This window comes from Anthonomus grandis, chromosome 13 (genome assembly GCF_022605725.1).
Source record: "Anthonomus grandis grandis chromosome 13, icAntGran1.3, whole genome shotgun sequence".
In the NCBI taxonomy this organism is placed as follows: domain Eukaryota; kingdom Metazoa; phylum Arthropoda; class Insecta; order Coleoptera; family Curculionidae; genus Anthonomus; species Anthonomus grandis.
In genome coordinates, this window is record NC_065558.1 from 7,418,199 (window position 1) to 7,433,068 (window position 14,870).

Sequence of the window (14,870 nt, forward strand, 5' to 3'; positions counted from 1 at the left end):
AAAAACTAAAACCTAAAGAAAAAAAAAATCACTATTTATACTTAACAATAAAAATAATAATTTTCAGTTTATGACAATAATTTTGGTATCCGGTCAAGCACAAGAACCCCCCATAGGTCACTAGGAGAATAGCACTAATAATTCATTATTATTTATAAATTGGACTGACAGAGAACCCACAGATCTAACCACAAATAGTCAGATAATTTTAACATTTTCAACATTTTCTCACATTTTCATTAAATTGTACGTTGCTCTTGCAAAAGTTTATTTTTAATGTGTTTTGAAAATGTAGATATTGCTAAAGTTTTTTTTTTTCAATTGGAATATTGTTCCATATTTGAGGTGCAACAAAAGCAAAGGATTTTTGGAAATTTGCAGAACGGTGTTGCGGTACAAGAAAATTGCCAGTATAGCGAGTTTGGTGATGGTGATCTCTAGATATGAAAAGTTGATATAAATATGGCGGTTGCTTGGATTTTAAAACTCTATAAATAAAATTGGTTAAATGTAGCGTACATCGATTAGCCATAGATAATATTGAGTGTTTATTTAAGTGTGGAGTAATATGATCTCTATACAAAATATTATATGAAAATCGCAAACACGCATTTTGCAACTTCTGAATAGATTTAGAAATTCTGTTAGTCAAAGAGCTGTGATAAATGATGTCACCATAATCCAACAAGAGAGTTACATAAATAGTATTTTGTTGTTGAGGGTAAAAATCTGTCTACTTGATATATTTTCTTCAATCTTAAATAGGCAATGCAAAGTTTCTTTTTTATATGCGTTTCGAAAGTTAATCTTGTGTCAAGGTAAACACCTAAATTCTTGACTTCTGTGACAACAGGCAACCTTTCATTATCTATCATAATATTTAAATGTTAATTAATATTTGCTATTCTGGCTTTGTTCTCTCCCAACAATATTACACATGATTTTGCAGCATTTAGCTTAAGATTATGATTATTTGCAAAACTTTGAATTTTTTTTAGGTCATCATTAAGATTTTTCTGAAAATGCTGCAATAGATCTTGATTAAATGAAATGTACAATTGGAAATCATCAGCAAACTGCTGTATTTTGGAATTTATAACCTCTTTGTTCATATCTGCAACGTATAATGAAAACAATAATGGCCCTAATATCGACCCCTGTGGGACGCCCGTTGTCACCGGTATGTAATCAGATTTAATTTTGTTGGGCCCATTATAAAGAAGTGTACTCTGAACACGCCCGACTAGATAAGACAGCTTCCTGAGAAAAACCAAAATGGTGAAGCTTAGCCAACAACATCCGGTGACACAGTGTGTCAAAGGCCTTACTGAAGTCTAATAGGCAGAGGCACGTGATTTCTTTCCGATCCTGATCAAGCCTTACATCATTCACCAAGTTAATTAGGCAGGTACTAGTGCTAAAATTTTTTCTAAATCCAGATTGGCTAGGCGGAATTATTTTTTTAGATTCGACAAATGAAACAATCTGTTGATAAATGTGCTTTTCCAAAATTTTTGATATAGCCGGCAAAATACTTATCGGTCGAAGATCTTTAAAGTCTCCTGTAAAATGTATTTTTACTGGCACTATTTAATTACTGTGATGTGGTTTCTGGCTGGTGTCTTGATTATGAGGATAAGGGTAGACGGCGAAAGCTCTTAAAACTCTTAAATTCGACTATACTCTATTTCAGAAGTGTGTAGAGCAATAAAACCTCATTAGGTATGCAAAAGTGGTACCTGGTGATCCACCAATATTTTATGCCACTACCTTAGTTGGGTATTAGTTTCAATGTAAAATTCTTTCTTTTCGTTGATTGCAGGTAGTGCCACCCGGTTTTGGGTCAATTTATGAGTTTTGCCCATTGTTACCCACTGATAAACATTGAAAACGGTTCGCCAAAGGCGTGCAACTGGGACTTGTTTTTTACCTTATAATTAATGTACTTAAATGCTATTTTATTTTAGAAAGTTACTTTTGTTTAAATGGAATAATATATTTTTTTCACAAATTTATTGAACATAATATGTAGAGTAAAACAGTTGAAAATGTCACTTTTGGATCTGGCACTTTTTGAACAGTGTATAACAATTTTAAATTATAATAGATTGTAGTCTTCTTCGTCATCTGACGAACTGTCATCACCTCTTGACATTATAATTAAAGGATCGACTGTCTGATCGATGAGGTTGTCAAGATCCCACATTTTGTCCTCTTGCTTAATTACATGCTGGACTGCTTTTCGCCAATTCTCTGGTGTCGCTTCCGTAATGGCTTGATCAAACAGTAGCTTAACATCTTTCATTTTAAAAGTCGTGTTTTGTCTTGCTACAAATCCTTTTACCTGCGCCCATATCAGTTCTATAGGATTTAGTTCGCAATGATATGGCGGTAAGCGCAGTACAGTTATATTATATTTTTCGGCTATATCTTCCACGGCGTATTTCATGAAACGAGTTTTGTGTAAGTTTGCTATTGCCAGCAGTTCTTTTTTTATCAAATTTGCTTCAAACGCAATACCTTTTGCAGTCAGCCAATCGATAATTTCTTGCTTTCTCCAACTTGAAGTTGGCGTCTTCTCTATTCGCCGTGAATGATAGCTTGCGTTATCCATAACCACCACCGAATTAGCCGGAAGAAATTTTATCATTTCACCAAAATAGTCCTCGAAAACGTCTGAGTTCATGTCTTCATGGTACTCTCCTGTGCGAGTCGACTCAAAGGTTAGCAGACCTTCTTTTAAAAATCCCTCTTCGCTCCCAATATGTGTGATTATAAGTCTTTTTCCTTTTCCCGAAGGTACTTTAATACCCGTAGACAGGCCTTCTATGAAAGCTTGGCGAGCACTGGTTATATTTTTGTCTTGCCACATTTTTTGGACTATATAACCTTCGTTAATCCACGTCTCATCAAGATAAAAAACTTTCTTTTGCTCCCTGCGGTACTGCTTGATACTTCTCAAGTATTGTCGTCTCCAACAAACAATTTCGTCGCTCTCCAGTAAAAGTGCTTTGCGGTTATGCTTTTCCCAGGCAAAATCCATATTTTTTAAAGTTTTCCATAAAAGTTTTCTACTTATCAATGGAATACTCTCATCTCGGCCAAGCTCCATTAAAATTTTGTCTAGGGTGGGTATTTCCTTTTTAAAATAAAAAGAGTGAACTTTTCTTCGAATTATACATTTAGCATTTTCATCAAGGACTTTTGTCGGTCGTCCTGGCTTTTGCTTGGGAGATTCCACTTGACCTGCTACTTTTCTTTCCCGCAACTTTCCAAGTCCACTCATTCGAGAACATTTTTCAACAATTTCTTGCACAGTAAAACTAGGGTAATCGTGTTTTATGCAATCATGTACATTTAAAATAATCACTCAGCGATAGTGGAGAATTTTTAGAACATCTTTTCGTTGGACTGAATACCTCCATTTTTTAAATATTGGGATAATAATATTGTGATTACACTACAGCGTAGCAGTGACTACTAACGTTTAAAATATGATTTAAAAGTATTTATAGTCTGTATATATTACCTGACCCCATTTTTGCATGTTACAAAGCGTTAAAAGATAGGTACCTATACAAAAGGATTAAAAGTATTTATTTAGTATTTAATCTCTTTCAAAATAAAGGCATTTAATCCGTGAAAATTAAATTCATAAATATTATAAGTACCTGCGCCTATCAACTACCACGAAATGTAGCCAAACAAAACGGAATTCCCCAGTTTATTGCTCTATACACTTCTGAAATAGAGTATAATAATTGTATAAACTTCAAGAATTTGGATGGCTTAATATGGAAAATCGAAGAATTGAACGATTTAAACGACTCCTTTAATTTAGACGGTAATTATCATTAACAGAGTATAAATTGAGAACTATGATTCTCTTTGGTATAGGGATTAAACTTTTCTTTTAATTGTTTTTTGATAATGACTTGGCTTGCTGTACTAATGACTTTGCTGCTAGGTAATCGCCAGTGATAGTGACTTTTATGTAAATTAAAATGAGGTTATGTGCTTATTGCATTATAGATTGTTAGATTTTAAATTTCGAACTTCTTCAAATTCTTTTAAAAGAGAAGCTATTTAATTATTGGCACAACTCTCAAATTATCTGTCTTTTATTTGTATACTTTTGGCTACTACTGTTTGTAAACTGTTATTTTGGCAAATAAAGAATATTTATTATTGTTAAAGAGGAAACCGTCTAAAAAAATCTTATTTGCTGTGGGATACAAGATATTTCATTGAATTACGCACGCAAGACCTTCGTTTGCCAGACATTAAACTGTCAATAAACGTTTTTTCCTTTGAAATTAATAATTTTAATGGATAATAGTGAACCTACCCAACGGCTTCTCCCAGCTCCTCCGCCCTTTCGTTAGCCACACGTTCGGACACGGAAACGGCCGAAATCCTACGGGGCTGCGTGACCACGATACTGCACCAAGCGCCTTGTCCCGACATTATATAATCCTCCAGTATAAACTGACATATTTGGGTTGTTTTACCTTGAAAAAAAAAATCTAATAAGCACCGATATCCAGACACTTCCCGCACAATAACATACCACATCCGGTGTTGCCCCTGATAATAATCACCGGATTATCGTTAATGGCCTCCATAAGTTTCCCTTTGATGTTGAACACCGGCAACTTTTGTCGGTCCTCGATGTTCTTTTGCAATCTCTGATCGGTGGTCAGTTTCAGTTTGGCCTGCTCGTGCATATGCTCGCTTATCTGTTCCATCGTCGCTGTGGCCAAAAATCCTTCGTCGATATTACAACCGGTCCAGGGATTCCAGTTTTGTTGGGGCGGGGACCACGGTACCACCCCGGCTTGAGACGGTGGAGCGGGATGAAAATCGTCCAGCACGTGGGTGGAAAGTAACGAGACCGGTTCGGATCCCTCTTGTTTTACCGCGGTCGGGTTTACTTTTAGGTCGTTTAAGACCTCTTTTACTTGGTTTCTTAGTTCGGGGGATATGGCCACTTCGAAGGGGGGCATTTCGGCGGCGTTTTTCTGCTTTTTTAGTGTACCTAGGGAGTTTTTTTTTCTTAATATTGTGACAGTTTATAGTGAAATGTGATTTTCATATAATATTGAGAGAATTTCAAGTAGGTGGCAACATAACAGCCCCCCTACTTTTTCACGTCACCTACTCCCTTTTAAGGTTAGTGCTAAAATTAGATTATTTATTGCAAATGTTTGGTTTTTAGCAAAGGCTTTTCAGTCTTTCCAAAGTTTATTGATGACTCTTTTAAAAGTAAATCTCATTTTGCTAAGTAAAAATGGCTAGATATAGAGATCAAACATTTATATAGTAAACAAGGTATTTTAGGGTTAGAAGCATACACACTTTTTTAAAAACTCACTTTTAGTTAAACTGATTTAGTGTAGAAGTAGAATAGCAAGCATGGCATGATTTTCAAAGAAACATGTTTGAGGTTATTATAACTATGTTTCCTCTTCGGATAAATTCAAATTACCATTTTCAAACCCAGCCATTCCAAAATTATAATGTTTACCAAAAATCCATAAACCTGGCAATACCATAAGATGAATTGCCTCCACAACATTTCAAAGTTTTTGGCAAAGTAATTTGAGACATTGAAATTATCTTGAATGAATGTTTTTCAGTCAAAAACAGTTTATAGTCTAATTTTAAATAAAGATTCATTTTTTATTTCTTTTGGTGTATCTTCCTTGTTCCCAAGCATTCATATACCAGAAACTTTAGAATATCTGATTGAACTTTTTAAAAGTAATTGTTTCCAAGTAATAATTATATGATAATATGAAACATGAGTCTTTTAAAAATGATCTTAAAAAATGGATGTAAAAAATAAGAAAGATCAAAATTCCATAATTTGGTGAATAATTCTTGAAATGTATTATTCCCTCAAGTTATAAAGTTTTAAATAAAATGTTAGACTTTTTTAATGTATTAATGTTACTATTAAAGTGTCAAAATGATGTCAAAAGCTTGACAAAAAACTTTCAAATGTGACTACAATATTGAACAGTGTCCTATTCCCAAATGTGGCTGTTTTACTGAAATGTGACTTGTCAAGAATTTCACAAACAAGTGGCAGTTTATGTGAGTACCCGTTTTATTGCCCTTTGATATTGATGTAATTTCTAGATATCTTCATATTGGCAAATAAACGTATATTTGTTTATTATTTATTAATAAAACTTGGCAAGTCACAAAATATTTTTCAATACAATTCATATTATGAACTTGATATGTGCCTCTCTCCCTTTCTAGCAGAGCTCTTCATGAACCATTCTGAGTTAACTGCAAAAAATGCATTTCGATATTTTTCCACAAGTTTAGTTAAGATATCGTGATAATGTGTTTGTCGTGGTCGACAAGAGCAAATGCAAAATTGATAATCTTGTAGAATAACTCAATAAAATCAAATATCCAATTTCCATCCTCAGATACTCTTGCCGTCGGTTGGAATTTGATAATGATTGAAAAGAAATTAAAGAATATGAAGAGTGTAAATTGAATAAATCCAATTATGCCTGATGTTTCCATAATATTGGACTCACATGATAAAACTTTGTTAACTGAATCATAAACAAATGTTTGTTCATAGAAGGTAATAACTATACCATTATAGCTCTTTTAAACATTCAGTCTCTATGATTCAAAACTGACGAAGTATTTATATTTCTAGAATCACTTAACTCTCCTAGTATTGTGACTCCGGTTGAGCATTGACTATGATTTGATAGATTAAGTACAATTCATGGTGATACTTTAATTATGATAGAACAATATTTGCAAGATATATTTAAAGGTGAAAAAGTTGATGGCTTTAATTTTTTTTTTTAAAGGAAAAAGTATTTCGAGTTTTCTATTGCGTTTTTTTAAATAAATAAATTTTATGTAATTTCTTCTTTTTAATGTAATATCTTAATTAAAGAGTATTCACCTGCAACAAATTTTTCCTAAATTTTATACAGGGTCAAAGAAACGTATAAGTTAAATAAAATACGTTTTTATGAAGTGTTATTTAATTTAATAGACCTACTTGGCATTCCTCCTACATTAGATTGCCTATCCGTAAGCCTGAACAAATGTAGAGGCTGCTAGAGCCTTACAGAGCATTTTGCTGAAAGATTTTAGCCAAATTTAGGTTTGCAATTCACATCTTTTCATTGCTAGTATTTTATTTACATGTGTTTAAATTAGGATAAATTATAATTGTTTTGTGGTACAATTGTTAATTTTATGCGCCTTCACTATGATTGTTTTTCTGTTTTATATGGCTGGCTGTTTTTATAGGGCCAACAAGAAGATCAACTAATTTCAGATTTAAAAAACACGTAGCTCGTAATAAAATACACATAGTACACGTAGTAAAATATAGAAATACACGTAGTAAGATATAAGTACACGTAGTAAAATATAGAGAATAATATTAAATAAGAGTCAGGGTTGGTCTAACATGTTTTAAATACTTGCCAATTTGTAGGAATAGACAACTTAAAATTACTTAAACCAGTTAATAACGATCGAAAATTAGATGCTTAGGAAAGTCTAGGAATATTGGCTTTGATAGGGGGGAATATGTCATTGCGGCATCCTGTGATCTCTCGAAGGCATTTGATTGTGTCATAAGACATTGCTACAAAAGATTGAGTACTATGGGGTTAGAGCATTTCAAGAGCGTGTTTAGATTCCTATTTATAGATGAAGCCACAATTTATTGAAATTAATGACAAAAAATCCTTAATAATATTTCATCAAGTGCACCCCAAGGGTCAATACTTGAACCTCTTTTATTTATCCTATACTCACATGATTTTTGTCTCGGAATAAATATCGGAAAATATATCCAATTTGCTGATGAGACAACTTATTATAACTCACATAAGAACATGCTCAAACCGAGAACCTTGAGTCAAGCATTTTAGCAGGGAGCTGGTGTGACCCAAATTCTCTGTCTCTAAATTTAAATTAAAATTGTAAATATTGAATTCAGCTTAAAGAAACAATCAACAGACATTAGGTACATGGAAACTAAATTTACTGGCATTAACTGTTTTTAAACAACACAAGAAAGCAGTAAGGATACTATCCAGAATAAACCAATGTGAGTCTTGTCATTCTCAATTTAAGAACCTAAAAATACTACCCCTCCCTGCAATATATATCCAAGAGGCTCCTATGTATGCTAAAGAGAACTTAATGGCCTTGACACATTCGATCAATTAACTCTTATAATACAAGAAATAAAAATCCAATTAATTATACCACAACATAGACCCTCTTTAACCCAAAAAAACTTTAAAGTCCCATCTATTAAGTTGTTTAATTGTCTTCCAGAAAAGGTAAAGGCCCTAATATCTAACAAGTTTAAATTCACAATTCAAACACTATTGCATCATATAAGTCCTCATGAGACCCGTGTGTTCTTGTCCATGAGCCTTGTGTAGTTAAAAGTTTAAAAACTAGATTTTATCTTTTTATAAGTTGAATATTTTTAAGATGTGTATTATGTGTGTGTATTTTTTTTTAAATCTAATAATGTTACTTTTTATTTTTGTAGGTAACAATTATTCTTCTTATCATTGACAATGCTTAAAATAAATTGTGTGATTTTGTCTAAAATGCAATATGCACAAATTTTAAACTCATGAAGGTATTCATAATATCAACACACGCTTTAGAGAGAACATAGCCCCGAATTATCGTAGACTGGAGAGATGGCCCATCATGTATACATTTCTTTAACAAATTACTCCTAATAATTCGACAAATGCCCGTATCTAAATTTAAAATAAAAGTCAAAGAACTTCTATTGCTTGGAGCATATTATTCCCAGGATTATGTTAGTGCTTCCTCTTTCCTGTGTTTTGTAATTTCATATTTTTTATTTAAAATGATGGAATTCCTAGAACTTAACAACAAGACAAAGTTATTTGTTCTAATACGGTAATATTTTAAGTATTTTATATGTAATGTTTTACATTCTAATATGTGTATTATTATATCAAGTATAGAGCTAAGTTTAACTATGTATTTTATATTTCATCAGATCTGACTTATGTGAATACTTTGTATCCTGACATCAATAAACTGAACTGAACTATATTGTACTTTATATTATTTACACCAATGAATTACCAGAGGTTGTGAGCGACACTGTTCAGTTTGCAGATGATGTGAATGTTACTTTGTCCACTGAGAATGAAGAAAATATGTCCCAAAAACTCTTCAGCACCTTATCACTACTTGAAAATTGGTTTAATAACAATAACCTACTGCTTAATGTGGATAAATCCCAATATATTAAGTTCAACTATAAAAAAATGCTTATTCATCTACCTATAAAGCAGATCTCAAACAAATTGAAACTCTGGATTATGTAACTTTTCTGGGGATCAGGTTAGACCATAGGTTGGATTGGACACATCACATTGACTCTCTTGCGAGCAAAATAGACTGTTACTGCTATGCAATAAAAATAATTTCCATGCATGTAAGTGCAGAAACATCAAAAATAGCATACCATGCCTATGTACACTCTCGTCTAAAATATGGAGTCATATTCTGGGGTGACAGCTCGAAGGCAGGTAGGATCTTTGTTGTTGTTGTGTTGATTTTGATTTTTTGTGTGATGTCGCTGAATGTGTTTTTGTATTTTTAAGTTTCAACTATTATGATCTGTAATTTGAAATATTGGTACTGGTTGTAGAGCACATTTTTTTAATGTTATATTTTTTACATTTTTTTAGAGTGCGCCTAAACAGTATCTGGTCTGCGTACCAGAATACTGACGTAACACGGCCTTTTATTTTTCATAGACATTGTGTATTTCTTAATTTTTATATTATACTTTGTACTTGTTTATGAAAAGTAATAAATTTTGTTTATTATTATTATTAAATACCTACATTGATATTATACTTGGTTCCTCAATTGCCATTGTGTCGTGTGTGTGTGTGCTTTTTTAATTGTATAGTATTTAAAATTAGTGTTAGTTAAATTACTTAAATTTATTAAATTAAGTTTTATTTTAGCAAATTTTATTACTAAAATACTGTGTAAGCAATCTAAGTTTTAAGTTTTATGTTAATTTTAATTTAGTTTATAATCTTAATTTTTTTCCTTCTTTTGATACACCCTACACCTATTATCGGTTATTGTTCTTTTGGATTAATAAAGATTTTGGATGAATTTTGTACAATTGTTGCTGTATTTTTTGCAGAATAAAGTTCCTTCCTTCAATGTTCAAAAGTCTTAATAAGGATAAAGATCCAATCCCCTATAATTAATTGTACAGTTTGGTTAGTGTTAAAACTTTGTTCAGCCATGTTTCATTGGATTTTTCGCTCTATTAGTTAAATATTTAGTATAAAAGGCCACTTATAAGTAGTTTTTTCAAGAATAACATAAAGAGTTTTAGTTATTGGTAAAACTGTTTTGCAATTCTAATCTAAGAATACTCAATTATTTGCACTAATATGGCTCTTATTATATTGGGTTTAATACTGTTAAGACAATAAATAAATAAACATATTCAATACCTGAAAAGGCCTCAATAACTCCCAAATGGAACAGCTGCCTGACCACCGATAGGGCACAACTTTTACTGGCCGTTTGTTTATTCGACCCTCCGTCCCTTCCATGGATGATTCGACCCAGTTGCTTCACATAAAAACTTATTTCTGCCACAAAAGATCTATAAAATGAGACATATTCAAATAAGCAATAATTTCCTTAAAGTTGTACTTACTTTTATGTTAAATAGGGAGCGAGCCAACTAGGTTCCCTGTGTAAAGAGCTAAAAAAGCCAAGAACTGTTTTTTTACTATTTCAGTGTTATTGAAATAAAAAAAACACATCTCCTCAAATCGTGAAATGTGTCATTCTTATGACAATAATCTCCTGGAAAACATTTTAAATAGTGGTGATATTTAAGACTCCCGAACTGGTTGGAGTGTCTTAAATATCAAATTATTAAATAATATATAGTGTAGTTCTTGGTTTCTTTGAGCCACAGAAGAACCTGATTGGCCCAAAACAAAATGTTTATTAGCCTAATACTTCAGTGGTGCCCACTAAAGTACTAAACCCAAATAATAAAAAAAAGTGGTCAAAAATGCAGCTTAACTTAATAAAGTGCTTTTCTGTCCAAATAAACAATAAAACAAGGTATGGTGGTTACTATTAACCCGCCTTTATAACCACAACGAACCTATTATGATCCGGTCCTACTTGCGTATATTTATAATCAGTGTTAATCTTATTGGACTGCATGAACTGATGCAATTTCGATTTGGCATTCTCCACGGTCCAGTTTCCGTGAATGGCCGCGTTTACATCCAAATCTTCGGCTTCTTCCATGCGTTTTTGTTCCTGGGCGCGGTCCATGTAGTGCCAGTTGTCCTCTTGGGCACCTCTGGGTCGGTAGGCCTCCCCAAACTTCGAGGGGCCCATGCCTTCGCTAAATACCTGATGTTGGGGCTTTTCGGTGGGGATCTCTTGTGGTGGAGCCTCAACTAAAGGATTAGAGACGATTTTTGTATGTAATTTATTGAATGTTTAACTAAATCAAATTAAATATTCACTAATACATAACACAGTATGTGTTTGTACAAGACAAGATGTAATAAGTCTAATGGCTAGAGATAAATATGAAACATTATAAATTTAAATTATTACTCATTAGAATCTAAACACAATTCTTTATTTTTTATTTATGGGGTCAACCCCATTAAAAAACTAAAGAGATTCAAACACAAAATAATATTTTAGCCTAACACCCAATTTAACACTCAACATAACAAAAATAATACAGTCAATAAGAAGCATTGGGAGTACATGGATTATATCTGAAGTGGATCGATTCATATAACAAGTCAAGCTAAGGGGAGCAACTTCAAGGGAAATTCGAGTGACTTCTGGAGTGCCTTGGGCCAATTTTGTTCCTTTTATATATAAATGAAGTGGTATCTATTTTTAAACACTGTGAATGTCTTTTATATGATGACGATCTAAAATTTTTTCGAACTACTGTTCCTTAGTGCAACTAGATTTAAATATTTTTAATCAATGGTGTGTAGAAAATTTTTTGAACCTTTTAGGAGTTTTGAAAGTTTTACGTATACATTAGATGGATGTTTGCTGGAAAGTGTAGACACTTAATGATTTAGGTGTTATTTTTGACCATCAATTGACTTTTAATGCTCATGTTGATAACATCACCATGAAGGGTTTTAGAATGCTAGGTTTTATTGGGAGACATTGTGATCAAATCAGTGATATTAGAACCATAAAATGTTTATACAATAGTTTAGTTCGTAGTGTTTTAGAATACAACTGTATTGTCTGGTCACCATTTTATAACATACATATTAATCATATAGAAAGAGTTCAAAATAATTTTGCAAATTTTTACTTTATAAACATGGGTTACCTTACTTGTTATAACATTAGATGTCAGCTAGTTGGGCTGCAAAGTTTGGAAATTCGAAGAAATAATGCCAGAATTAATTTTTTGTTTAAATTACTTAACGGTAAAATAGATAGTTCTTATCTTTTAAATAGGATATTATTAAAAGTCCCAAATGGGGTCCTCAAAGGATCCTTTTCTATGAACTATCTCACCGTACCAATTATGGATTTAGAGAGGTAACAGACCAACTAATAAAATTGTATAATACGCACTATAGTTCGTATGATCTATTTACGGGAGAGTCTTGTAATAGTTTTAAAAATAAGGTTATAAGAGGAACAGGGGGATAAGTTAGATAATATATGTAGGTACTTTATTTTCTTGCTTTTTTTGTTTAATTTGTGTATGTTGATTTATAAGCTTATTGCATATTGTTTGTGTTTTTAACATTTACATGTTCCACCTGTTAAGGTGTTTGTAATTGGATATATATAAATAAATTATTGTCAATTTGGTTCTCAAAAATAAAATGAATACTGAGAATCCAATCCAACAATTGACAGAGTGAATATTAAATATATGTTGCTACATTCCAACAAGTAATATAAACTATTAAAACAATAACAAATAACAATCCGTATTAGCCCATTATTTGAATAAAATTAATAATAAATAAAAATACATCAAATCATTTACTATTAATTAAGATCCAACATTAATCAATAGCAATTCACTAATCCACATTAAACAACCAGGTTATAAAGGTACAGGTAAAGTAACGCCCAATATTTCAAGTTCATTAGAATTAATAAATTTAAGTGTCTGTTTAATAGGGGAATGGGATGCATAATTAGTGCTATGAAATGGTATTGAGAATAATCTATTATGCCTAAAATTCCTAGATGGTATATTAAAAGGAGTTCCTGACAGTTTAACTGACCATTCACCAACTTATACAAGACCACCAAATCAGCAAAAACTCTCCTTTGACTCAGTGTTGATAAGTCCAACAACCGCTTATATAATCAAAATCATATAAATTTATTTTGGACCCTTTTGTACAACAATTTGTGTAAAAAAGGGGACCATATCATTGATGCATGTTCCAACTGTGACACAACAAGAGACATATTTACAAATCTCAAAAGAAAATTCCCTGCAAAACAAAGCCTAAACCTTTTAAGGAGTTAAGAACCAGATTAGTTTATGTGTGTTAAAGTTTAGGTGCCCATCAAACCAAAAACCAAGATCCTCAATAATATTACATGACTGAAGAAAAATGACCTCTATATTGTAAAATGAGTCAAACCTTTTATTTTTTATTTTATTTTCATATAAAATACAACAAACAGAACACCTTTGGGAGAACAAACTTTCATACAGAATCATCAGTCAAAGAAAATTAAAACTGCCTTCCAAATATACCTTGAAAGAATAAAAGCCTCCATGTAACAAGTATAATTTAATTTTTCTAAAAAATATTTTGGCTTCAAGATTTCTTATATCAGCTGGAATAACATTAAAGAACTGGACACCATAGTAGTCAAAGCTCAGAGCCTATTCTAATTCTAGAGCCTGTGATAATATTTCTACTATCTCTGGTGTTGTAATGGTGTATATCTAAATAAGATGAATATAAACTATAAGATGTATCAATGTAATGAAATGTAAGAACATACAGGGAGGTCTCTGAAGTACTGTCTACAACAATCCCTATATCCCAGCCCAATCATAGTCCTGATACATCTCCGTTGAAGCTTAAAGATTTCCTGTGCATGGCTAGAATGGCCCCAGTTCAGAATTACATAGCACATATTTGCAGAAAAGTAACCATAGTAGATAGACAAAATAGTGGACAAGGATGTAATAGCCCTTAAAAACCTTATCATGGAAAGTATTCTGCTCAGTCTGCCTGATAGAAGAGATATATGATCTTTCCATGTTAACTTTTCATCTAAAATAACTTTAAAATTTTTTGTAGGAGACCACACCTGGTATATTAGGATTTGAATTTTTTTTTAAGCTAAAGTTTAACTTGTTGGTTTTCGATGCATTTAGGGAAAGTCTCTTGGCTAAAAACACAGAATAAACGATCTTACAGAAGCGAAGGCTTGCGTCGGCTCCTTTGATATCCGTGAACCAGTTTTTTATAAGCCCAACTGACAGATGCACCCGGCGCGGCGCAAATACACTGAGATATCTCGTAAAGTTGTAGTAAACGCATAGACTGAACGAAGTGCTTTTATTTTTAAAATCAAAATGGTTATATTCATATAATACGGGAGCAAACTACAAAATTTAGTTACATTTCAAATAGGATTTTTGTTAAGGCTTATATTGGTCCTTGCTTTTTAGAATAATTATAATAATTATTATTTTTATAAAAATTGTTATTTGACAGTTTTGATACACGATAGAGGTGTAGGTTAGTATACTTTTAATTTGTTTTGGA

At 32.2% G+C, this 14,870-nt stretch overlaps 1 protein-coding gene across 2 annotated transcripts in view; it reads right to left on the bottom strand.

Annotated features, from left to right (window-relative positions):
- LOC126743653 (dosage compensation regulator) overlaps window positions 1–14,870 on the bottom strand; it is a 37,839-nt gene that overhangs the window by 20,638 nt on the left and 2,331 nt on the right. Inside the window, exons 1-5 of one of the 2 annotated variants that reach the window (XM_050450848.1) lie at window positions 11,219–11,321; window positions 10,757–10,804; window positions 10,548–10,702; window positions 4,571–5,038; window positions 4,349–4,511 (exon numbers count right to left, since the gene is read on the bottom strand). In XM_050450848.1, the coding sequence (XP_050306805.1) occupies window positions 4,349–4,511; window positions 4,571–5,006 (599 nt within the window). In that variant the 5' untranslated portion in view covers window positions 5,007–5,038; window positions 10,548–10,702; window positions 10,757–10,804; window positions 11,219–11,321. Of the gene's footprint in view, window positions 1–4,348; window positions 4,512–4,570; window positions 5,039–10,547; window positions 10,703–10,756; window positions 10,805–11,218; window positions 11,523–14,870 lie in introns of those variants that run through there. The other variant, XM_050450847.1, reaches the window with a different exon arrangement.